Source organism: Neopsephotus bourkii, unplaced genomic scaffold (genome assembly GCF_033783945.1).
Source record: "Neopsephotus bourkii isolate Nb327-2 ecotype Australia unplaced genomic scaffold, CSIRO-AGI_Nbou_v1 NB_1760, whole genome shotgun sequence".
NCBI lineage: Eukaryota > Metazoa > Chordata > Aves > Psittaciformes > Psittacidae > Neopsephotus > Neopsephotus bourkii.
In genome coordinates this window covers 8,412,211-8,437,008 of record NW_026902234.1, presented here as the reverse complement: position 1 = coordinate 8,437,008, position 24,798 = coordinate 8,412,211, and the positions used below count along the sequence as shown (strand labels likewise).

Sequence of the window (24,798 nt, the reverse complement as noted above, 5' to 3'; positions counted from 1 at the left end):
CCTTTGACAGAATAGATTTTGTTGTCCATAACATGAGTAAAATTTTCAGTGACATTTTAGTAGTAGAGCTGTCCAGTGGGGTGCATGTACTTTCAAAAATGTTACTTTCCACTTCTGTAGAAGTTTACTGGTAAAGTCTATCATATATCTGAGTCTGCCTACATGTGCACTCTGCTACCTACACAGGGATTCTTGGACACAAATATAGGAACCCTGCTGCCATTTTTCCCCCTTTTAGGGGATTATGGAGGATTTTTCCTGGAAGTTACTTCAGACTTTTGTGGCCCATCTCATAAGAACTGTATTCAGTATCATTTGGTGGTTTATTAAAGTACTGTAATTACTAAGAATTTTCTCCAAAATGCATCATGGTTTGTAGATACAGGTCTGATCCAACTCCTTCTTAGAATCTGTTGTAACTTCTTAATGAACAAAGAAAGCACTGTGGCCTTGTACAGGTTTGAACAACAGACTGCTGTAAGGAGTTAGAACTGAATGACCTAATTAAACAAGTAGATCTATTTCATGAGCTAAGTATTAACAGAGATGAATCCTGAAGAGATTTGGATTAATGATTGGAATGCTTATGTTTGTGCTGAAAATGGAAGAATTTTAGATAAAAGGAAATAGGTTAAGTAGTAAATGATAAAAGTATGTTAACTGATGGATACAGAAACAGTACAACAGGAGCTTCTGCCTAGAAGGGAAAAGAACATGGGATAAAATGAAATTGTAAAAAACAACGGCAAATATAAAACCAGTAAAAAGAAATGTTTTTTTTACACTTTAATAACTTGTCAGCCAACACTTGAGCAAGATTTATGAAATAACGTGGGCTCTTTGGGGAAATAGGAATAGTCAAAGTTAGAAAAATATTAAATAAAGACTTCTTTGTAAACACTGATGCATTTCAAATTCTATGGCTATCCCTAGGTATTATACGTAGGAATTTACTTTATGAGCAATGTAATGCTCTAATGCAAGGTTTCTAGTCTTATAAATAAATTATATTGACTATATATCTAAAGATGCTTATGAACATGATGCAGACAAATTCTGTTTAAAGTAATTAGGAGCTTAGGGCCTCCCCTATTTCTTATTTGTAACCTGCTTTTTAACACTGTGGAAGTTCACATTCCACAGTACTCGATATAATTTTCCACGTTAGAATTCATGTTTTAATTGATATGCTTGAAGTTGTAGCAACCAATCTAGGGATCTGGAAAAGCAGAGTTGTTCAAAAAATCCTTCTGTTTCTGTTCCAGGTTTGAATTATTAGAGGTTTTGAGTTTTGATTCTGTGAGACGGCGAATGAGTGTAATTGTTAGATCTTCAACAGGTAGGCCTGTCACATCCTGTTTCCTCTTAGATGTTTTTGTTTCACTTGAATTTATTGAGGTTTATCAAAGATTTAAACATTAATCACACTCTGTGTGTGTCTTTATAAAAAAGGAGACTAGGTACCAGCATGACTGCAAATGCTATAAAATTTGGAAGAAATGCTTTTGAAGACTTAATAATTTGCATGATTTTTTGAAGAAGGATATTATTTGGCCATTTTGAATTCCATATGCTGTCTCTTTCAGGTCATATATTTCTGTTTTGTAAGGGAGCAGATTCTTCCATATTTCCTAGAGTTAAGGAAGGCAAAATTGACCAAATACGATCCAGAGTTGAACGCAATGCAGTGGTAAGATTCCATCTTATTGATCTGTTCATATGATATCGGGGGGGGGGGGGGGGGAAAGAAATTAAGTGTTCTGATTTCCTGCTTGATCAAGTAACAGATTTGTCTTCCCAGGCACTGGAGGTTATTCTGTGCCAAAGTGCACACAGGCTGTATGGGTTGCAGTCTGTGTTACTCTTTTATCTCTCCTTCATCTCATCTTTCATCTCATCTCTCCTTCATCTCCAAAGGCAGTTGTAGACAGATACGAATGCATAGATATGCACAACTGTGTGCTATACCAGAAGTCATCAATTAGCTTTTTATTATGCATTTTCACAACTCTAGTGGTTTGAATTTAACATTTGAGTGAAAGAAAAGTGAAAAACTTCACTGAAAATTTAATTTCTACTTTCAGTCCCCAGCCTTAGCAATTGTAATTTGCTGCCATTTATTGTTTTACAAGCTCCTAAAAGGGAAAATCTATTAGAGCACAGTGTAGCAACAAACATGTTGCTTATGGGGAATCGGTGTAGTGATCACCCTCATATTTTTGCTTGCTAAAAATGAGCTGTGAGTGGCCTAATCACCTTTAAAAGAAATTCAGACTTGTTTTTACCTAAAAGTAGTATTTGGAGTTGAAAAATACAGAATTTTGCTGTGTTCAAAAATATGCAGAACCCACTGCTATGTAATATGACTGATAGTCTTATAAGTAGGGTAAAATTTTCTGGCAGCTAGTACTTTAACTGAAAACAAAGTATTATTACAGGTACATGAAAAAATACCTACAGTGTTAGCTGCCTTTTTTTGATGGGAAATGTTGAAACTCTTTTGTCAAAGTTCTTTGCTAAGCTTTACTATAAGAAACAGCTGTCCGATAATTACAACTGAAGGATGCTTAATGAAACTAAGGGAATATTTTATGGATCATATCCATCCAGTGTCTATCAAAGAAAAAAAAACCAGACCAAGAGACATTTCTTCATCCTGGATAATTGGAAATAGGGCTGGCTCCCACATACAGGGGCCTCTGAAAAAAACACAGGCAACCACCTGGCACCTACCCTTATGAACAGCAAGAGTCAGGGAGCTATTTTAATACTTCTTTTTGGATTGGTAATAAGTAACTATACAAAGACCTGCTGGTAAAGTGCCATGGTGTCAGAGGCAATATATTTGAGGTGGCAAAACCTGTGTTATAGCTGCTTTTTTTTAACAGTCTATATAATTTTTCTTACTCATTACACAGTCCAAAGCTCTGATCCAGTCTGAAACACCTACAGCTAAATTCTGTTTTCACTTGAGTGAAATGGCATAGTTGAATTTTCACTTTCAGCACTCTGGTGTTTTGCCCCTGCCTCAAAATCACTCTGCAGAGCTACTATTTATATTACTGTTATTTATTCTGATTCATCCTGCTTAATTACACATGTAAGGAGGGAAACCTTTACCCTGACTCGCATTAGGTTAGGGTTGGAAAGGACCCTAGATCATCTAGTTCCAACCCCCCTGCTGTGGGCAGGGACGCCTTAGCCTAGATGATACCACTCAAGGCACTGTCCAACTTGAGCTTGAACACCAGCAGGGATGGAGCACCCTGTTCCAGTGCCTCACCATCCTTACAGTAAAGAGCTTCTTCCTTATATCTAACCTGAACTTCCCCTGTTCAGACCAAAAAGTCTGAACCCATTAACTCTTGTACTGATGAAGTGAGTAGTGGGACTTTTCATATTAATAGTAAAATCATTGAGTTAGCAAGAAGTCTAAAAAGAGTTTTCTAAGATGCACTGTTTCTTTTGATTACATTCTTTAGGAGGGTCTGCGAACATTGTGTGTTGCATATAAAGAGCTCACAGCAGAAGAATATAGCAAAGTACAGAAGCTGCTTCAGAATGCAAAGTTGGCCCTCCAGGACCGAGAAAAGAAATTGGCAGAAGTGTATGAGAAGATAGAAAGAGATTTTATTTTACTTGGTGCTACAGCTGTTGAAGATCGGTTAGTGCATTTCTTAGTTTCTTACGTTTAGTAATTGTACCAAAGTATGAAGACTTTTTTTGTAACTTTTTCTTTGAATTAGAGACTTATTTGAAAAAAAACCAACACACCCAACCCTCTATTTGAGTCAATTCCATACCCTTAGCTTACAAAAGTTACACATGGTAACCTTCTAATTTAGTAACATACTAACAAAAGTTAAGTGTACAAATCTCAGTATATTCAAGCCATTTACATGCAGTGCATGGAATACCTTATTACACAAATTGTAGTGAAAAGTTTTGGAGGAAGGGACTACAAAATGGGTATTGAGGAAATGAAGAAAGAACCTTTAGGTTATAAAAAAAAAAAAGAGAAAGAAAAGCTGTTAAAACTAGGAGGTCAGTTTAATAACTCAGCAATACCTCATTGTTTGATGTCATTAGCTGAAAGTGCTGAAAATATTTTAATTGAAGTACTAGTCTGAAGAAGCATATTTTAGGCTGTATGAATGGAAGGTGTAACCTTGAGCTCTTTGAAAGTGTCAAAACTAGTTAGTTATAATGTACTACTCTGCCAGACATTTTTAGATTCACACCTTGGGGAAAATTCTTAGATCTGATAACTTTTATTGATTTTTTTTTATTTTTTTATTTTAAATTTGGTTATGGAAGCTTTTCAGTAAGGATGTCTGAATTTCTCATTTCCAAGCAATCTATCAATGTATGTTGTCAATTGGCTTCCACAGACTACAGGAAAAAGCTGCTGACACTATTGAAGCACTCCAGAAAGCTGGAATTAAAGTTTGGGTTCTGACAGGAGACAAAATGGAAACTGCTGCAGCTACTTGCTATGCTTGCAAACTCTTCCGGAGAAATACACAAATACTTGAGCTAACCACAAAGAAAATTGAGGAACAGAGTTTACACGATGTGCTTTTTGACCTAAGCAAAACTGTCTTAAGACACAGTGGCAGCTTAACCAGGGATACTTTCTCAGGGTAAGGAAAAAGTTGAATTTTCAAGCCAGTAATGGCCTTCTGTGCATTTCATAAACAATTAAATCGATTGCCTTAAAAGCAGCAACATGCTATGTTTCAGTTTTTTGTTGTTAAAAGTGTGAATTACTGCATGGCAATTAAGTATGTTTGTTCCACATAAGCTTAAGTTTCACCAGCATGGTACTTTATCTCATTTCCAGTACTGCTTTAACTGTTAAAAGAAAAAAATTGCAACTGACACTGTAATTACTTATTTTTCGACTGCAAAAACATTCATTCTTGGAAAAAGATGATTGTAAAGCAAAATACTGTTTCTATTTTTTAAAAGGGAAGCATGTATGATATATCCCTGTCATTAGAGTCAGTATGTGATGTGACTTTCTTAAGACCAAGGTCACAGAGAGCAACAGTATATGGCCCTCTTTCTAGGGAAGGTTAGTGCTACATTTACAGAGAGGTGACAGGCAACAGTGTAGTACCAAATCTTGTGATGTGCATAAATATACTTTAAGTGCTGTATTGTAAAAAAATCACTGACTTCTGTGTATTTGAATATCCATGGAAAGATAGGTATCATGTATATGGAATAAGCTAGGAAATGGCATTAAAAGGCAAAAAGCAGGTATAATGTAAAATATGCCTTATATGGGTGGTAAATTAGGCTATTTACTTGAAAAGTTGTAGCTGGTATATATTACTTGCTCCTTTTTCCACTGTAAAAACCTAAAAATTGGATTCCAAAACATTTTTACCTATTAAGATGTTAAGAAGTTTCTGGTTCTTCTGGGCATAATGATGCATATTTGATTTTTTTTTCTTTTTAATATAGAATCCTCTAGTAATGCATTTTATATGCATTTGAAGTAAGTCTGTAGTAAAGGAACAACAAGTTAACAAGCATTTATGATATTATTTTAGCAGTGTTTCTGTAACTCTTATCCTTAAGCTTGAAAGTCTGGGCCAGAGCATTTTTCTTAGCCATCCTTACATTTTAAGCTCCTTTGGTCTAATGAAGAACACCTTTATATTCAGTTAAATCGTATTTCACTGTTACCTGTCCTACATTTAGCTTAAGTCCCACAGGTCTTACAAGATATGTTTAAATATTTTTAACTTTTTGTGCAATGCCCATTTTCTAGACATTGAGACTCCAGAATTTTTTGTCTTTGACTCCAGAGTTGGCAGATTTGCTATCTGTAATAGCAAATTACAACTATAATATATAAAATAGCTATCTGTAATTTTAAATACTATCTGTAATGGCAGGATTCTGCCTGGATGTTCAAATTCAGACTGAAAATCTTTCACTAGAATGTGTCAAATACTCAATAGGTTGCCTGAACTTCATAATGATACATTTTGGTTGATGTCGTTACATACTAACAGCGTAACCCTATTTGTGCAATGGTAACAAAGTGCTGAAAATACCTGTGAACTGCTAGTAAATATACTTTATGGTACTTTATATTAATTGTCAAAAATTGCTTGTGTTGTAGTAGTGAAGACAGAGGTGCTTAAAATACACTAATATTAATAAATATGGTGTTTTCCTCACAAACACTGAGTTTTATGGTGAAACTGTGTTTGTTGAAAACCCACACACAGTAGTATAATCTTGGAGCACTGAAACTAGAGCAGAAATAAACCTCGGTGTATGCTTATACAACACTTATTGCTGAGCTGGTGCCTGGGGCTGCTCTGTAATGTAGGCAAATGCAAGGGTGCTGTGGAATAACTGGTTTGGATGCCACAAAAAAACTGCTCTCATAGCGTGGACCATCTTCCCTCATTTTTTGGCATATGCTATTGTGGTAGACTGTGCTTCATGCCACCATGGTTATGCTTCTAGCAGTGCCCGAATTATTACAGGTATAGCAGTTATAGATTAATATAGATAATAATATATTGTAATATTATAGGTAACATATGTAATTACTGTATTTTAAGAATATAATTACAGGTATACCTGTATCAGACTTGCCCACACTAAACACAAAGGATAGGTACTCTAAAGATAGACAGTGGCCTTGGTTCTTCAGGCCATCAAGTCTCTTTCGGGCATTTCCTTCAGAGCATGGTTTACTTCATTTTCCCTTGGAAAAACAAAAGAAGAAGAAAAAAAGGTTATTTTCCTCATCAAAGCAAATTTTGGAGTGTCAAAGGCCTTTTCCTTTAACTTTGTTTTTATTGTGGAATGTGCCACAAAATTAGCTTTATTCCTGCAAATCAGTTTACCTCAATGTAGTTCTCAGAGTCCTTTCAAATAGAACTTTAAAGGTCATTAATTATACACTCATACTCACTGGTGAAGTCACTGAGGTATCAGGTTTCTGTCTTTGAATGGGTGAAGCACTCAATATTTTCAACATAATCTAGAATTTTAATATGTCATAAATAGCAGGATTTTCCTTTAGAAGTATATTAATTTTGCAGTATTCCATACTCATTATTTTTCATTAATTAATTTTCACAAAAGCACTATTGACAGATTTTAAATGTGTCTGAGAATTTTACAGTGACTCTTCGTTTATATTTTATCCCCGAACAGACTTTCAACTGATATGCAAGATTATGGTTTAATTATTGATGGAGCAGCATTATCATTAATAATGAAACCACGACAAGATGGGAGCTCTGGTAACTACAGAGAGCTCTTTCTTGAAATTTGCAGGAACTGCAGTGCAGTGTTATGCTGTCGAATGGCACCTCTACAAAAAGCACAGGTTTGTATTTAATTTTGCAGTTACGCGTTAGCTGTGCACATATGTAAATATTGAAAGTTAATAATTACTCTGTATAACTTATGCTGATAACTTAAAATGTTACCATTCACTTTTGTATTTCCTGAAATGGAAAAGGCAAAAAAACCCCAAACAACAGGAGATGGAAGAATTTCTCCTGTCAAGCAGTTTAGATAATGGTATGCTAAAATGGCAGCCAGCTGTGCACCTGAATTTGATACATGTACATATTGTGCAAATTTTAGGGCTGGTACATGCTGATAATGAACATATTTAATGAACTGAACTAATTGCTTCCTTTTTAACCTAACAAGCTTTGAATAGTCTGCTACCTGTTGATGCTACAAGAACCTGCATTATTACTGTAGAGTGATACTTCTTTATTTTTAAGTAGTAAGCCAAGAAAAAAGAATCCAGACAGAAAAATGTGTGCATTATCATTTTTAAGTGCTTCTTAATTGTTGTATGTTACTTTGTATCAAGTAAAAACATGCTTCCATTGCTGAAACATCTCAATATAAGTGAAAACCTTTTAAAGGAACGAGATGTTTATCTTTCTTATATATGCTTTTTTATATATACACTTTTCATCTTTCAGACTGTCATGTCTCTCAGTGCTCAGGTACAGCATATGTAGCCCTTTATTCATTTTAACAGGTGTATTTATCCAGCAATTTAACTGTCTGGAAGTCTGTAGTTTTTAGTTGGAGCTGATTCAGTACCAAATGGACATAGCTGAACATTTACAGTGGAGGGATTTGAGGTCAAATTTTTGGACAGTTTCTATGTCAACAATATTTAGATGTATAGACAGTCTTATTATCTTTTCTTAAATAATAAGAAAAAAATATCAGCACAGTTAAGAAAGCAGAATCTTTCAGTCTTTATTTTAGGATTTCTTTGAAATTGTATTCTTTGTCTCTGGAACCCTCTTAATTTATTAATGTGCTTACACTGCATTAAGCAACCTCAACACCTTCCGTTCTTCTGCCCTGCCTTCCTACTATCTGTATCCCTTAATAGTTTGAAAGTATTTGAAAAATGTTATTTTATATTTGGAACAAATACTTCTAATATGAAGAAACTACTGTGATCTTCATAGTAGTTGCACTGGCTAATACTGGTTTTATGTCCCTTTACAGAATTTCTTATGTAACTGTGTTGGTCATTTTTTATTACCTGTAAGCTCATGCAAAACAAGCGAACCATAACAGAGAAGAGTTTTTAACATTATTTTGTTCCAGATTGTGAAATTGATTAAGTTATCAAAGGAGCATCCTATCACATTAGCAATTGGTGATGGAGCAAATGATGTCAGTATGATTCTAGAAGCACATGTTGGCATAGGTAAGTGGGCTTTTTAGACTATTAATTCAAGTGAGACGACAAAAAGCATTTACTTCTTAAAAACATGCAGTCTCAAAGAATCAGCTTACACATTTTATAGACAACTTTTAGTGAATTTACCCCAGATAACTACCATGGTGATCTCTTACTAGATGGGTGTCATAGCATTAATATATAATTTTTCAAATAACTGTGTCTTTGAAATAGTTCTTCAGTTAATAAACAGCTTCATCACTTTTTCTTTTAAAGGAATCATTGGCAAAGAAGGTCGTCAAGCAGCAAGAAACAGTGACTATGCAATACCTAAATTTAAACATTTGAAAAAAATGTTGCTTGTTCATGGGCATTTTTATTATGTTAGGATATCTGAACTTGTGCAATACTTCTTTTATAAGGTAGGAGAATGTTTATTCTAATTACATTAATCTCAAATTTATGTGGTAATATCTATATACACTTTACACAGCCAATTGTATAAAAAGCATTAATTGCATTTAAAAAAAAAAAAGAATTCTTACAAATTCCATCACAGACTGTTCTGCTTATTTTCAGTACCTTCTGAGTTCTCTCTACAGTGGCCTTTTAAATTAAGTCGGAAACAGCTTTTGAGAGCTTGGCTTAGCTCAATGTATGTTAGTTTCTGTTTTCTTCAGGGTAGTTTATCATGTGCATCCTCCTGTTTAGACAATTTGTTGTGTCTAAATGATGGGAAATGATGGAAGATAATAGAAAGGACCCTTCAGAAGATAATTCAAGGTCTCGGTGTTTGACCATATGTATACTTGGGAGACGATGATGTGTGTGACTGTAGTTAGAAACATCTTAAAATTACTTTGCTGGGAAGCATGTTAACCAGGGTGTCCATGCTTGCTTAGCGCAGTTTGTGTCCTACCATGTATTTTCCCTTGTTTGCCTTGCCTTTGACTGAGCTGTGCTCCTGGGTTGCAAAATACATTGCCCTTCAATTTTGAAACTGTAGCCTTAAGTTTGCTTTCAGAATATTTTAAGTATTTTTCTTAATAGTACTACTGGAAGATGAGAATGTTGATATTTAATGTATGCAGCTCTTTCTACTGTTCGTGCAATACTTACTAGTGTTATAAAACTATGCTGTGCACAGCTATATAGCATTGTTCAGTATATAAATTACTGCTTGTATTCCACCTGACAACCATGTCACTTTGTCTTTCAGAATGTCTGCTTCATTTTTCCTCAGTTTTTATATCAGTTCTTCTGTGGGTTTTCACAACAGGTTAGTTGAGTTTCCCCTCGCTGCCATATTTTCTCTTTTTTTCTGTGCCTGTTCATCTGACAAAATCTCTAGGTTAGTTTACACATTGTCAAAAGAGCAGCATCTCTTTTGGTTCATGTACTTTTCAGTGGCGATTGCAGTTACATTTCAGAAATCAATCTTATGAAATGTTGTTAACACAGCGTTATTTTCAAAGTCAAAGAATACAGGAAACCAAATTTTGAAGCTGCAGTGCAAAGTGAAATGTCTGTGGGAAATGTAGTCTTTCAGGTTTAAGCTTATTGAACACAGATAGAAGGAATCCTGAAAGATCGAACTAGCTGTTAATTTTTTGAATTCAGACTGAAAATGAAAGAACAAACTAGTCTTTTCTGGCATGTACAGGTATGCATGGCAAAATTTGTACAAATAGTGGCATTCAATTAGTTGAAAAGAAAAAAAACCCAGTACATAGAAAGATAGAGGAAAAGTGAACTGCTGCTCACCAGAAACGTGCCATCATTCAGGACAGGATCCAGTATTCTGATGTCTAAATTTTTTATTTACTTTTCAACCCCTTGCTCTCATCTAATTTGTGGGGGGAAAATCTATCTTCTGAATGATGGAGGAAAACCCAAAGGAATGAATGACCAGACTTAGACAAGAGGATTGTTTTCAGGTTTAAATTGTACAAGGGAAAGTTTTAATTGGGAGAAAATAGTATTGTTTCTTTAAATTTGTGGGGTGTCTTGCAGTTGAAACAATAGGAGGGGCTGATACATAGACACGAGTATTAAATCAATCTTTTAGGTGACCTTTTGTCCTCCAGATGAACGGGGTACAAGTGCATAGTTTTATCTTGCCTGTTTTGGCTGCTCAGGAATATTTGCCTCCATTCTGAAGGGATACATTTTAATTTTTCTTTTAAAGCTTACTCATTTCAAACCAAGTGCCGTGCATTGGATTGTGTTTTAAAATTAAAACTAGCAGATTTAATTCTTTTCCATCTACAGACTTTATACGATACTGCGTATCTAACACTGTACAATATCAGCTTCACTTCCCTTCCTATCCTCTTTTACGGTCTAATGGAGCAACATGTCAGTGCAGACACTCTCAAGAGAGAACCTTCGCTATACAGGTAAAATTTATACATTGTGCCCCAAAGTTGTTTGTTCAATTGTGAGATCTGTCTCTGTTGTAATGGAAGTCCTCAGGATTTCTGTACCGCAAAGTTGGAGTAAAACATCAGATAAAGTGCAACAGAAAGGTTAAAGACCATATGTACAGTCTATAAACTACAACAGACATACATTTTAGTGCTCTCTTTTTTCTTCTGGCTATGGGGAACAGGATTTTAAAAACAGAAAGCATACCATTTCTTCTATATACATGCTTTATTCTGAAAGAGGACAGAGTGGTAGAGTGTTGTACCATAGAATTCTACGAGGTGTCCAGCATTGTCCTCTGCATATTGTTTACATGCTTCTGGGCACTGAAGTTGAGACTGGTTTAGATTCTTAGCCACTTGAAATACAGTTCTTGCCATGTAACTGCATGTGGCCAAATAAATTAGGAGCAATGCCCAGCTGCAAAACCAGTACATTTCAGATAGTGGCAGCAGAAGATAATCAAAGGAAAAACATTTTTTGAGAGAGATAATACTAGATGCTTAAAGGTTAAATCAATTTAATCAATGCAGTTATAAGTTTTTAACTGTGAAATTGAAGAGGAATACAGGATGTTACTGATGACCCCTTTTCATTTTCTCTTCTATATTTGAAATGTTTTCAGTTGGAAATGGTCATTCATAAGACCTTTCTGATTTTTGAAAGCTAGCAGAGATTATTTGGTCAAAAACATTTTGGTTTTGTTATTAGAACAGTTTATTGCTAAGCTGCTTTGGGCAATAGTGCAGTTCTTCTGGCTAGATGAGGTTATTGTTGGCCAAATACAGTTTTGTGCAGTTTATTGGTAATCTGTGGGGAGAATTGACTTCATGTGGTCATCAGACAGTCTTTAAAGTACCTGCGGTGGTAGGTAGGGAATGTGTCCGTAATTCAGGATTTTCACTTAACTGTGTTCTGATTTACTCTGATGTGTTTTATGATATATGCCAAGTTGATATATACTTATTCTGTGTGTAGGAGGTAAGGTTGTAATATTAAAATCTTTTCTGTGATAAGAAAATGCAAGCTAGCGGACAGTTCTATTGCTGCCCAATCCCTGTTTCTTTTTTTTGTGGGAAAACAGTCAGGAAATACCATTTGACCTGAAGCTTCAACTGAACTGCAAAATCCTTGTTTTGCATATTCCACATAAAATGAATATTTCATTTTGTTACAATATTCTCTATAAATAAACACCCAGTGGGAAATAAAGCAAAGTCTCCAGAGACCTCTAGTGTTTCCATTTAAAATCTACAGTGGATCATCACATGCACAGCAAGTACTGGAAAACAGAAGCCTTCTGTAAAAAGATTGAAAAATAAATGGGAGAGCACAGGGGAATTTACCATACAATTGAAATAAGAAAAATTACAGGTAACAGTTAAAGGGCTTAGAAAAATTAAAAATACTAAAGAGGAGACATTCAGAAAGGATTTGGACGTGAAGTCGTAGGCACTTGTGATGTGGAAATGTTGTGGGTTTGCATGCAATTCTTAATTGATTTTCCTTCAAAAAACAGTGAGTGACATCATTTGTTTGGGATTTTTGAACATGCTGATAATGAATGTGTATATCTTATTTTACACAGAGATGTTGCCAAGAATGCTTTGCTGCGCTGGCGTGCATTTATTTATTGGACATTCCTAGGAGTGTTTGATGCTGTGGTATTTTTCTTTGGTGCCTATTTATTGTATGACAACACAGTTGTGACCAGCAATGGACAGGTTAGTGTTGGGTTTGATCAGTCAATCAAAGGTAATTTTTTTTTAATGTTGATGGTGTTATGAACATAGATTCGTTTTTTTCAGTATTTCCAGCACAGATAACTTTTATGAGTTATGGTGAGATAGATGGGTCATCTGTTTAGCAGGGTCTGAAGTATGCAATAGGGTATGCTGTGTATCAGTAAATAGGCATAGGACTACATACAACAGAGATATATATCATAAATTCCAACTATTCCTTCAGAATTCACATAGTAACTTTTAAGTTTTATGCTTAACATGCATTTGCTGAATATCTGATTAACATATCAAAAGTCTTGTAGTTATAAATGATCATAAAAGAGCTTAAATATAACAAGCTTTTAAATATTTCAATGATTTTTGACATATGGCAGCTTAAAATAATCTTATCTCTACTTGCTTTGCAGTCAGATGAATGCAAATTTTAAGAACTTTTGCATTTTATTTATTTTACCCATTGATATTTTGGTCTATTTTATTTGTGTGCTTTTTTTTCTTTTTGCTACTTGCTTCTCTTCCTATCCTCAGCTAATGACAACCAGCACTCACATGGTAAGACTATTGTGGATTTGTCATGATATCCATTTCATCTTTCACTGTTCTTTAATTAAACTGTTAAAGAGCAGTTAAATATTCCCTATCATTATTTTGAAATATCAGTTAAATTTATAGATAGAAATGTTCTTTATTGCTACTTTATAAGTACTTAGCTTCTATAGAGTATAATGTATATTGAGGTATATGAGGTGTGGTAAAGAACTATAAACTTTAAAAAATAAGTAGGCTTTCTGCTTCCTTGCATTTTCTTATTTTGTCCTGTGTTTTTCTATGGCCTACATTTTGTTGCTGACTCTGCTATAGAAAATTTATTAGTTTATGCTATAAGGTGCTTGAATAGCTTTAGAAAAGGCCCTCAAAGTGAGAGAAACTAAACAGTGCACCGTTTTGTTACCTGGATGTAACGTACATGTTTGCTAGAAATGCAATATTCAAATATCAGTAAAGTACTGTGAGGGTGGTGAGGCACTGGCTCAGGTTGCCCAGAGAAGCTGTGGCTGCTCTATCCCTGGCAGTGTTCAAGGCCAGGTTGGATGAGGCTTAGAACAACCTGCTCAAGTGGAAAGTGTCCCTGCCCATGGCAGAGGGGTTAGAACTAGACAGTCGTTAAGATCTCTTCCAACCCTAACCTATGATTCTATAAAACAAACTTCTAGTGTGATAGAGAACACATATTAGAAAGAGCCTTTACAAGGACAGAGTGAATTTCCATTAGGCATAACTGTACACTGGAGCACTTCTTTTCCTGGTACCATTTTGTGCTATGTTAGGTATTCAAAATTCTGCATCAGGTTATATTTTCAGTCCTGAAAACTAGACAACTTACACCTATACATGGTTTGTATTGCAAATATTCTGAGTTCCTTTTTGAATTTTATTCTTCTCCGATAGCACACATTCAGTCAAATTCTTGGTAAAGCTCTAAAGCCAGACTAGTACCTAATTCTCAAATTGTGAATGTTTATATTTACGACCGGATACCCATGTTAATATTTGGTGATACAATGTGTTGTTCGAGATACTCTGACTTGAGTGTCACAGTAGATAAAAAAATTCATTACTCAGCATGCATGCTTGTGTGTGTGTGTATAAAACTTAGAGTTGCAATTTTAGGCTTGAAAATGTTAGTGTTCAGGAATAGCCAGAGATACATAGGTGAGTTCATACATGCACGAATGCTAGTTGTTCTTGATGGTTATTTCCAAGTATTTAAATTATGCTCACATCTGGAAAAAGTCAATGAAAGATTTGAAAGGTTTATCGCAACAATATGTTACTGTAGAACAGGGCACAGGTTAAAGGGGCTGAAGGTACCACTAATACCATAAATGATATCAGATGATTCAAGCTAAGTTCCAATTTGCTAAAATGGCTGATGAAGCAAAAATTTTTAGTTCCTCTTTCCCTCCAGAAAGAAACTAATTGTCGTTGTGGCCAAATGAGTAAAAAGTGAAGTCAATATTTAAATCAATTAATTTAAACTAATACATGTGTCAGACTGCATACCATTAAGTTTGCTTCCAAACATACTCCCCCACCAGGATGTTTCTCAGTATTCAGAGATTTGTTTGAAACTGTTTTCATGCTGTAGAATGATATTACTTCAATAATGAACACATGTACTTTTAACGACTGAGTTTTACTTCATAAATGCCTGTCTCGGTCATTTCCTGGTAAATAAACCTAAAATACCAAAGATTTATCTTATATTAATTGTTACTAATTTGTGGTACTGCTTTGTGTGAATGGTGTTCTACTTTGAATATGACATCATCGTTGGTGTTATTAAAACATAAAGTTAGAGACCTGCTACATAAGGAAGGAAAGAAGAGAAGGGACTGTAGAAGTACTTGCAGATTGTAAAATGTCAGTTTACCGATGTAATAAAATGTGTTCCCTATGTGTGGGTTTGTGGGTTTTTTTAATGTTTAGTGAAAAGTAGATTAAGTACAATTAAGCTGGGTTTAGAGATAGGTGGGAGAAACTTAAGTTGAAAGGAATAACGGAGTGAGAAATACAAAACAGTAGGAAGGGAGAGAGTTAACTAGAATAATGAATAGAAACATGCAGGATCAACAAATACAGTCACAGGAGGAGGGGAAGAACTGGATAGGCTGGGAGCAGAGCATGGAAAAATATTTCATAAACTAGATGTTAACAGGCATACAAAAGAATGATTCACAGCCTGAAGACAAGTAGCATCTTGATATATTCAATGCTGAAAATGCATTATGAGCTTTTGTAACTCACATCATCCCATATTGCTCTGCGTGCATTTCTCTGTGCCAAATTAGCAACCTTATGGAGCCTTGTGTGCCTTTGCTGTGACCTTATTTTTAAACTAAAACGGTGGGTAGGTGAAGGGTTGGTTGCAGCCCGATGCTTTCTGTCTAGCCTGACAGAAGCAGAAGAAGGTTGTTTCAGGTTTTTTAATTTAATCTAGCAGCTTTTATTGGACATACAGACTCATCTGTTCAGTGTGCAGAAAGCTAGACTGACACTAGGTTGTCTGAGAGATGCCAGATATGACATGAGAGTATTCTAAAATTTAACTGCAAACAGTCTGTAAATGACCTAATTTGAAGTTCCTGAACTAGATTCCTGTCCATGCACTGATACTTTTTTTAGGGCACATAAAATATTGTAGCAATGTCATGACCTATGAAATTATCACATTGCACATCAAAGTGAAAGGTCAAAATGCTGAAGGTTTTCTGCATTTCATCTTATGTTCTCTACACTTGTTCGCACATTGTGTAATTTTAGAATACTGAAATGGTTACTCATATAAATGAATCTTTCAGCCAGTCACATTTATTTTTTTAATGGCTTTTAATATTTTAAAATTACTTTCCATTCCTAACTGATTGGATTCTCAGCCTAGTTTCCTACAGATTTCTGCCTCATGGCTGGCTGTGGTCTCCATTCGGAGTTTTTCCTGCAGCAACACTTTCGTGTGATCACTTGCCCATGTGGATCCCCTGTCTTCTAACACTGGGCGAGCTCATACAGAATAATGTATATAGGAAGGGACCCGCGAGGTGATCCAATTCAACTTTATGCTTTGGGCAGGACTAATTAAAATCAGGTTGCTCAAGGCATTGTCTAGTCTTCTTTGAATTTTGGATATCCCTGAGGATAGAGATTCCATAACCTTCCTGGGCAACCTCTTCCAAAGTTTGCCTCCATAATGAAAAAAGAAAATCTCCTAAATCCTAAGCAGACTTTTTCTTGTTGCTGAAGAGAGGTTTGTTCCAGTTCTGCATCGCAAACATTTGTGGGCAGCTACTAGGTTGTTCCTTAACCTCCACCAGACACAAGTCCTTGGGCCTCTTCGCAGGAGACCTATATACTGCTAGCCACCTTGGCTACCTGCCAGTTGATCCCTTCCATTTATTTTTTTTCACATCGCTCCTGAACTGAGGTGCTCCAAACTGGGCATGGTGTTCCAGGTTCAATCTCACTATAGTCAAGTAGATAGGAATAATAACCTTTCTTCAGTGGTCATGTTCCTGCCAGTACAGCTCAGTTTGCAGCTTTTCTTATGTATAGAGCACAGTATAGTCTTGTATTCAACCTGGCATCCACTGTAACCCCACTACAACTTCCTTTTCAGCAGGGTCAGCCTGTCAGTTCCACCACATGGCATTACTCCTCCGTTGATGCAAAACTTTGCACTTTTCTTGTATGCTCCCATTTTGCCTTTTTGTTCACTGCGAAACATCCTGAGCACCCAACTAGGTGGGTCTTATGAAATTCCGTATCTTCCTGCAGAAGGGAGCTCATGAGATCACAGCAGCTGTCTCTTTCGAAGTCATTCAGCTCTCTTGGGCACCCTTCTCTCTCAGGGGTGCAATACCCTCAGTCAAAGGCTCTTCTCATAAAATACACTGAACTCTGTTGCTTACTTTCATAACATTTCTCTAGATCTTGAACCTGATTGTCTCTTAGCTGCTGCAGTCCAAGCAACCCTCTGTGACCATTTTCACAGACAATTCTTCCTTCCATCAGCATTAAGGATAATTTCTGCCACCTGAAAAGCTGAAGTGTTTTTATTTCATTATGCAGGTGTGGAGAAAATAAACCACAATTCAAAAGTGTAAAAACCTATGTAGAACATCTATATACTTACGTGGCTTTAATGGTTAGCACATTCTTTTTGTTCTGTTCATCATCTGTATAACATGCTGTTGAACCTCCAAGAAATTATGGGGTACCAAGGACAGAGAGAAGGGAGATCAGAGAAAAGGTGGTATCAAAGAAGACTGATGAAATTACTCCAGTTCACTTGTAAATCTCAGTGATTTATTAACTGTGCTGCACTTGATTTTAATTAGGAAACATAACTGAGCTTCAGGTTAAGTGCACCAATTGTGGGGTTTTTTTCCCCTGTCTGTATGAAATCTAAGGTGTGTACACGTAAGAGCAAGAAACTAGAACATTTTGCACTGGATAGATCGTGTAGGATTTCAGTGGTTTTGCCTAACTGTGAGTTCCTGGTACAAAGCAATACACAGCTTTAGGAGCTTTATTTTAGACAATTCATATAGTGGACAATATTACGTATAACTGCTTTGGACTATTTTTTATAGATGTTTGGAAACTGGACCTTTGGAACACTGGTGTTCACTGTGCTTGTATTCACGGTTACATTGAAGGTAAGGTGTCCACTGACATTTTCCTAAGGCTTGTTTTCTAATTGCTGCTAGCTTATATCGGTTTCTCTCTATAACATACATTGTCATATTAATTTAAATACAGATTTTGCTATCTGTGCTTTCTTAACTGTGCTCAAACTGAAAAAAGTCTTTTAGCTGAATTATTCTCTTTTTTCAAAGGGTTGTCATTTTATTTCATCTCCTGCTGCATATTCTGTTGCTTCCAGATAGTAACAGCACCATGTGATCTCACTTGTTTTTTGTCAGCTTGCACTAGATACACACTATTGGACGTGGATAAATCACTTCATGATCTGGGGATCACTGGTATTCTACGTTGTCTTTTCTCTGCTCTGGGGAGGAATTATTTGGTATGAACCCTAATATAAGTTGCATTGCAAAAATTGTGTCAGAAACATAAATTTGTTATGTATTTCACCTTTTTGTCCCAAACAGAATTAAATTTAGTGCTTATATACTTCAGAACTCTCAACAGCAATCACATTTTAAGCACACCTGTAATGATAGTTAGAGAATGCTCAGCTCTTCTTTCATTGAGTGTCTGCTAAAATATTCTTAAGGAATAATATAAGGATACCAGATATCAAAGCAGTCCAGGGGTTGGTTCAAGGAGCTGAGGCAAAATCTCACTGAGTAGGTCATGTCTTGTGCAGCTTGGTGCTAACTTTCTGGGCTTGTCTTGGAGGGAGCTATCTTTAGCAGTCTCAACTAGAGCCAGGGAGTAGTACTCATGCTGAAGTTGTGTGGATGACCAAGAGTCCTGTATTTGTGCTTACTATTTGCGCCCTTTTTTAGCAAAGTAGGTCTACCCTAGATATCTGAGCACCTACTTCTGTTGTTGGTCAGAAGCTTTTTAAGAATAAGTCTTACATGTAGACAGTTGAAAGTGTTGGGGTTTCTGGTGTGTGTGTTTTTTGCAAGGGAGTCATCATGGGAGGGAGACAGATCATGGTATTTCCTGCAACCTGGAGGACAAGAAGAAGGTAGTTACCTCTTTTAGATCGCTTTTTGAGAAAACAGGGGTGAATGAACTCCCACAGGCTGGGAAGTTGAAGTATTTAGTCCGTGTCATAGTTCTTATATTTAACACGGCCAGTCTTTGTGTACTGAAATGTAATATCTCTTTAATCTTTTTCCTACTAGGCCTTTTCTCAATTATCAGAGGATGTACTATGTGTTCATGCAAATGCTGTCTAGTGGTCCTGCGTGGCTGGGTATAATTCTGCTCATAACTGTCAGCCTTCTTCCAGATGTTCTCAAGAAGGTCTTATGCAGACAGTTGTGGCCTACAGCAACAGAAAGAATCCAGGTAAAAATATTTTTCGTTGTGAAGTTAGTTTTCTGTATCACAAGTCTCTAATAATTAGTCCTAGTTCAAGGTTAGAGACAAGCTTAGAGCAGAGGTTCCCCATCTGTGGTATGTAACACCGGTTCCACACCAGCCACTTCTAAGCGGTGTGATAAAAGTCACTGCCTGTTACTTCCACAGTGGTATTTACCTGAACCCCGGGGCAGCCCCCATGCCTCTGTACCAGCAACCACAGCGAAATAGCTGATGCAGATGGAGGGAGGCAGGTAAATGTTTCAGCACTATTATTATTGAACACATCTAGAGTTTATACACTTAAATGTGATGAGTATATCGAAAGTTAGTAAGGAATATGTAGTAAACTCATGCCAACATTCATATTGCATGATCTGTGCATACTTTTGTAGCAAATTATTTTATACTTATACTATGCCTGATAAAACCACACATGTATTAATACTTACTCATATTCATTAATATTTTTTCCTCTTTTGTATTTCAACTTACACTTTATCCCTTCCGATACATTATTTCTACATAAACGTGCCTTGCTGTGCCAATGGAAAGAGTATTTTAAAATCTGTTGCCTCCTTTCTTCTGATCAGCCCAAAAAGGAGGAACTACTGTGCAAATACAGGCCTGCTCTGCTGAGGCTGAAAAGGAAGCCAGGTTCTGTGGGAAGCATGGTACTATGCTGGGTTCATCAAACCAAATGCAATAGAACATATTACCTGTATTTTTGACCCCAGCAAACTTTCATATATTATATATGTTTAGAAGGTGAAGGACAGTATAGCTGTTGAACCTAAAACTTAATGTTACTTTCTTTGCCTTTTTCAGCCCATCAACTGCGGCTTGTAGGTTAAAATAATGAGTTGCCAGCAACTCTGTAGGGATTAGTTAGCATTTTGATGTTTATTTGAGAAGATACTTTGTATTAAGAGGAAAGGAATAAAGGAACTTTACTTCCAAGGAAAGTAAAATTTTCCCTTTGGCAAAGGTAAAAAATTCTTCTCTCATATCTGCAAAGTAAAACCCCTTGCCATTCTTCTGTATTCCTTGAATGCACAGTTGTGAAAATGCCACACTTTAAGGAAGACAGGAAATAATAAATAGCAGAAAAGCATTCACAACATTTAGTGTTTTTGTGTTTTGCCATATATTTTATTCTCTTTTCATGTATGTTATTTGTGGGAAAAGTTGATCTTAGTATAGGTTCTGCATGCTTAAAAGTGTGATGAGAGAAAATGAGAGTGGGTTAATATGAAGAAACAAGCTAGGAAACAAAAGTCCAAGCAAAGGTATTGCAGCATTTCTTACAGATATTGTATATTAATGCTGGAAAATGAATTGATTGTGAAGCAGACTTTGGGCTTAACACTGGCAGTATTCATTTTTTAATATTTAGTAGAAAATCAATGACTTTTAACCAGATATATCCCTTGTGTTTCTTCTTCCCTCTCTGTTTCTTTCTGTCTTCCAATCTGCTTTGTCTAAATAACTGCTACCTTGCTTTAAACATAAATGATGTGCACGGTTACTTCCTACAATCTCCTGGGAAAATCAGACTAAGCATCAGTGCCTTTCTGTTGAGCAGTCCACGATCTTTATGCTTTCTCAGACTTCAAGCAGTCTAAGTTTCTAATGGAACAAAAGGTGACTTTTTTCTGCCTTTCTGCATGCTTGGCCATTTCATTCAAAGGACAGTGAAAAGTTTATCATCAGAAGTTATTTACCATACTCATCTCCATTTCTGACTCACATCAACTATATTTTGAAAAAGAATACTTTTTAGTATAGTTGTTTTCTTCTGCTGTTTATCTTAAAGACTCTATGAATCATAGTCACAGTCTGTCACTATCACTATCATTTTTGTCACTGTATTTTACATAATGTTTGTGCCTCAAGAATCTAGAATTCTTAGATCCCCATTTTAATCATTGGTTTGTCTGTAGGTGAACACATTGTCACATTTGCACTGGGCCTGAGTACATGGAATAGTTGCCACACAAAGAAGTGATAATTCTGATTCTGCTGATGTTACTAATGTCATATAGAAAATGTGGTACTAGAAGCCATTTCAGCCATCTTTAGAATATATTAATATATCTGCTGTGCTGTGATAAAAGGAAATGCAACTTTTTTATTCATAAGTTATGTCCAGCATGTATTCCATTTTATGAAATTTTATACTTTTTCTAGAAAGAAAGCAGCTTTTTTTTTATATTTTTTTAACTGGTTAAGATAAAATAGGCATTTCCTCCTTCTTTCCCCCTTTAAAAATGCATAGCCAATAAAAGGGACTATAATTATGTAAGTCATGGGGAAGGTTTTTTCACTATTGAAAATTCTGGCTAAAATTGGCTTTTAAGTGCCTTCAGATTGGTTTGAACTGATCTTTTAAGTAATTCATATGCTTCTAAGTTTTTCTCCTTTTTTGAGTACTTCAGTGTGTGGTGGGTAATAGATAGTTGACCACTGTTATCATTCAGAGGGTTTTAAACACTCCACTTACAGTTCTGAGTTGAGAGAGCTTTTCAGTTATATGTATATGTATACACACACACAAAGACATGTATGTGTGTGTGTGCATGTACATACAGGTACATACAGGTATACTATATATATATGTGCATGTATATTTTTTTATATATATACACACACCTGTATGAACTGTTGTATTTCTTGGGCTAAAACATTAATTCTGCAAAAGCTTTGGAGGAATCTATTGCCTTCTGGTAATTCTGGTCAAAATCTGCTCATTTCTAATACATGTAGTCCCAACGACTCTTTGGCTCAATGAAACAAGCTGAATTTTGTGCTTTAACTGGAAACTCTGCAGCTGTGAGGTTTCTTTCAGCCTTTACTTTTAAAAAGCAGTAAGGTGTTCTTTAATATATCCAATCTATATTAATTGATTATATTCCCTTTTTTTTACTCTTCTTTCATTAATAGAAGCAGCTCAGCAGCTCTGATAGGGAAAATATAAATTCACTTGAAATTTTCCTCTTTTTATAATTGTCACATCAACTGACAGTGTTTCAGCAATCCCAAATATTTTGTAGCTGCAATACCAGGTGCTTAGATTCCGAGCTGTAAATAACTTCTGTGCTTTCATCCCTTTTTAGGAAATATTTTTCTTTTTCTCTTTGCTTCTCACTGATTGTTTTTTCCCCTCACTTTCACTTCAGCCACAAGATCTGCCCGTTAGCCTCCTTATGAGATCTCTACCTTTTGCTGCACTTGGGGAAACCCAAAGTGGTCCTTTTGCCTGGGGAAGCCTCTCTGGAGATTCATTATTCTTCTGTTCCTCTTAGAAAACTGGTCACCAGCAAACTGTTGCCTTTGTCATGTGTTGGACTCCTCTTCTATTGAAAACAAAGAAATAGATCTTGCCGTTGCAATGTTTAAATAATGTGGGAGAAGGTAGCTTAGTAAATCCTGCCCTCTCCCCATGGTGAAATGATAAAGCTGTCAGTCAGCCTTCATTAGCACTGGCCCCATCAACTCCCCAGCCAGTTGAACTGGGGAGTAGCAAAGGTGGGTGTGTGGTCCTTAATTTGTAATCTACTTGGTTTAGGACAAGGGGTAACGGGTTCAAACTGAAACAGGAGAGGTTTAGACTGGATATAAGGAAGAAATTCTTTACCGTAAGGGTGGTGAGGCCCTGGGATGGGTTGCCGAGGGAAGCTGTGAATGCTCCGTCCCTGGCAGTGTTCAAGGCCAGGTTGGACAGAGCCTTGGGTGACATGGCTTAGTGTGAGGTGTCCCTGCCCATGGCAGGGGGGTTGGAACTAGATGACTTAAGGTCCTTTCCAACCCTAACTATTCTATGACTCTATATCACAAGGACAGGTTATTGTCAAAGGGGCAGGACAGCCCATGGTAATGGTACAGTTAAGTGCTTTTGAGAGTAATTAAGAATTTTTAACAGAGTTTGAAATGAACTAGAAACATCTTCAGAGGGGCTAAAATGATAACCTCAGTATCAAGAACAAGAAACCTTGTTTTACACAGGATAACCTTGCAATTTTAAATGTCAGAAAATCCATTACTTCTACGAGACTTTGCTAAAACAGTAACATTTGTACCAAATGGTACAGTTCATTCACATTTCTCTCTTGTATTCAGCAAGAGTCTCACTGTTTTTCCTCATCCTTGCAGAAGAGTATGAGACATAAAACAGCCCTAAATGCACTGGCGAACAGCGATGGGCCACTTCTTGAAGGAAATCTTTCAGCTTCCGAGCCATAATTAGATCAAAACTAGGTAACAGTACTGTACGTGTTGCCAGTTTGGATTAATTTCTATTGGTGAACTGTGCTATTTACAAATCAACTGTTTCCTCCAGAGTTTTTGATGTACTTTATCAATATTGATACAAAATCATTATGTTTTACTTGGAGAGACTAGTTTTTGCAAGAGATGTTCCCTGCCACAGGTAAGATCTTTTTATCTCAGACTCTTACTCGTGTAAGGAAAAGCAACGAATCAATATACCCATATTAAAGTCTTACAAATACCTTATGTTATGTGTGTAGGTGTTGTGTGACATTTCTTCTATAAGAACTGTGGTCATCATTGCAGACTGTACTCACATTACACTATCGTGTAGAATACATAAAGTCAGAAATCTCATACACAAGCAGTTTTCCATCATCTCTTGTGCTCTTGAATGCATATGTAGACCAAACACAGACAGTAAAACAGGAAAATAACCATGCAAAAGGAAGCGATTTGTGAACAGGACTTTGGCTCAGTTACAGAGACTGGGGCTCTATATAGAGCAGTGCATTGTTGCATCACTGCCTCGGATCAAGAGAGAAGGGTGGTCGTCTTGTCAAATACTTGAGACACCAGCACAAGTAATGAGCTCCTAAATACTCCAGATATTAGGGCAGCAGAATGAAGTTTTCTGCTTTACCTCATTTCCTTGCCACACCATTGATTACCCCAGTGAATATACGTAAGAAGGTACACTTTTTCATGTAAATACGTTCCTACTTGAATGCCATATCTGCTCCAGTCACTTCATGCTTTCCTGACCCAAGAAGCAGCACATGAATGAAAAGAATGTATAAAGTTCTAGTATTTGGAGAAAACAGATGCAGTGTAACATGCTGGTGTGGGCTGTGATGCTTCACAGTAGTTGAGGGGTACTTTTGATTTAATGACTGCTAGACAAATAGTGGTAGAAAACCCCAGCTTTCTTGAGCAGCTTCAGGTATGGCAGATTGAAAGTGCTTGCCTTGGAACTATGTGTAGAAAAAACATTATTTGTAGAAATACACACAGTAACTAAAATGCCTCACTTTCTAGCTGGAAGAATAGGAAAAACAGTTACCATACAGCGTATGAATACTCCTTCCAACATTT

The 24,798-nt window shown here is 36.2% G+C and overlaps 1 protein-coding gene across 13 annotated transcripts in view; it reads left to right on the top strand.

Annotated features, from left to right (window-relative positions):
* Positions 1–24,798, top strand: part of ATP11A (ATPase phospholipid transporting 11A) — a 117,832-nt gene that overhangs the window by 87,557 nt on the left and 5,477 nt on the right. The window contains exons 16-31 of one of the 13 annotated variants that reach the window (XM_061377782.1): positions 1,266–1,339; positions 1,587–1,690; positions 3,483–3,664; positions 4,392–4,643; positions 7,192–7,366; positions 8,629–8,731; positions 8,981–9,126; positions 9,924–9,983; positions 10,976–11,103; positions 12,720–12,855; positions 13,405–13,428; positions 18,027–18,092; positions 18,360–18,463; positions 19,257–19,422; positions 20,990–21,078; positions 23,587–23,945. In XM_061377782.1, the coding sequence (XP_061233766.1) occupies positions 1,266–1,339; positions 1,587–1,690; positions 3,483–3,664; positions 4,392–4,643; positions 7,192–7,366; positions 8,629–8,731; positions 8,981–9,126; positions 9,924–9,983; positions 10,976–11,103; positions 12,720–12,855; positions 13,405–13,428; positions 18,027–18,092; positions 18,360–18,463; positions 19,257–19,422; positions 20,990–21,067 (1,798 nt within the window). In that variant the 3' untranslated portion in view covers positions 21,068–21,078; positions 23,587–23,945. Of the gene's footprint in view, positions 1–1,265; positions 1,340–1,586; positions 1,691–3,482; positions 3,665–4,391; positions 4,644–7,191; positions 7,367–8,628; positions 8,732–8,980; positions 9,127–9,923; positions 9,984–10,975; positions 11,104–12,719; positions 12,856–13,404; positions 13,429–18,026; positions 18,093–18,359; positions 18,464–19,256; positions 19,423–20,989; positions 21,079–23,586; positions 23,946–24,798 lie in introns of those variants that run through there. The other 12 variants (XR_009729151.1, XM_061377780.1, XM_061377783.1 and 9 more) reach the window with 12 other exon arrangements.